Source organism: Dipodomys ordii, unplaced genomic scaffold (assembly GCF_000151885.1).
Source record: "Dipodomys ordii isolate 6190 unplaced genomic scaffold, Dord_2.0 Scaffold1310, whole genome shotgun sequence".
NCBI lineage: Eukaryota > Metazoa > Chordata > Mammalia > Rodentia > Heteromyidae > Dipodomys > Dipodomys ordii.
In genome coordinates, this window is record NW_012268526.1 from 4,927 (window position 1) to 6,673 (window position 1,747).

General features: G+C 47.2%; 1 gene segment (V, D, J or C); it reads right to left on the bottom strand.

The window, feature by feature from the left end:
* Window positions 1-1,232: 1,232 nt before the first annotated feature.
* Window positions 1,233-1,736, bottom strand: LOC106001962 (the record flags this gene model as incomplete). The annotated part of the segment is given in 2 exon segments: window positions 1,233-1,529; window positions 1,623-1,736. Coding segments are annotated over 2 exon segments (379 nt in total), but the record flags the coding sequence as incomplete, so codon positions are not given.
* Between the last annotated feature and the right edge of the window lie 11 nt (window positions 1,737-1,747).

The following is a 1,747-nucleotide window of genomic DNA, read 5'->3' on the forward strand; positions in this document are numbered from 1 at the left end:
TCTCCATCCTGCAACCACACAAGGGGACTGAATCTTGATGACATTGCTGCCCTCTTGGTCTAGTGAGGAGGAATACAGAATCGGACTAGACACAGTAGGTGGACAGAATCCAATGAGAGCCTAGTGCTCTGGCCTTGGAAGACCCAGCTGGTCCTAGAGCTCAAGAGATAACAACAAAAGAAGCCTGTGGAGCATGGTTGGGACAAGCCATGGAAAGAAAGATTTCTTTTTTGAACATATGTACATATACATATAAATATGTTTAATTATATTCTTTATGTAAATATATTAAGGATTTTCCATTGAACAAGACTGTTATGGGGAAATGCTATAGTGATCAACGTCACCCCTTGAAACATTTTCACCTGTGCTGCTCCTACCCACATCCTTCCCTTACTCTTTTTAATTTTGTAGGATACATATTGGAGTTTGGCTGAGACTTGCGTTTTCCTTGAGGGGTCCGGTTAAAGGTACAGGGACTATCAAAGTTCCCAGGATCAATTTTAAAATAAGGTATAATCTACCTATTTTGATAGGCTTTGAAAAAATAATTTCTTTGGGTATCAGTATCAGCTATAAGTATGTACCTCTCATTTATTTTGAAATTCATTACAGAATTAAAATTTTAGTTTGCTGAAAACATGTATCTCTTCTTCAACTTATCATAGGGCCCATTCTCTGGATAAATGCTCTCTGTCCTGAAAGTTGATGGCAGGCACTATCTCAGAACAACCACAATCCATAATGAGACTTACCGTTGCTGCTCAGCTGATCTTGCAGTGGACACACATTGCTGGTCTATCTGCTATTTTACAGACCAGAAAACACTATAGAGCCCCAGGGGCACTTCAGGTTAGGGGTGGTGAATGCACACTTCTATCCCAGCACTGATCCTTTTAAATATTAAATGTTAGGAAATCCATGAGCTACAGCTTTCCATCTATGAACTGATACCTTAACATCTCCTGCATATAAAGAGGATACTCTAATGACTGTGTTTGCATTATAATATCCAATGTGCATTAAAGCACAAAGCAGAGACAGTCCAGAGAGTTAGGAAATACAAGGCTCAGAAGCTGTCTGAGCTGGGCAGGACAGAGAAGGGTTACCACAGCTGGAGAAGGCTCCTGGGGCTTACTAAGGCTGGGCCTCAAACCCCCATCCCTCCCTCAGTGACATCCTCAGCTGGGGCAGGAAGGTTTGGGTAGAGAAAGCCAGGCCCTGTGCAGGGCTGTGCAAGCTGCTGGCACACAGATACAGCGCGGAGTCCCTCAGCTCCAACGCGCTCATGTTCAGCTCAGAGTGATAGTCACTGAACTGCCGAGCTGAGAAGCGGCCAGGGATGCTTCCTTTCTCTAGCTCTGACTCTCCAAAATAGGAAACGAGGAGCTGGAGGCTCTTGTCCTCGGCCTGCTGGTACCAGTACACAGTATCATGTCCAGAGTCAGGAGAGCACTGCAGAGTGGCCTTTCCTCCCTTGGCTTTGATCAGGTGTCTGGGGGTCTGGAGGACCCCAGCATGCACCACACCTGGGCAGGAAGAGACAGCAATGAAGGCCTTGCCCGGGAGGGCATAGGATGCTCCAGCAACCAGGCTCTGCCCCACCAGTGCCCCTGACTCACAGGCTCCCAGGAGACACAGGACAACACCACAGAGGAGCCTGGGGCCTGGGGCAGAGTCCAGGGGAGCAGCCCCAGGCATCATCTCCCTACTGAGGGCACAGGTCTGAGAAAGAGAGAGAGGGGTG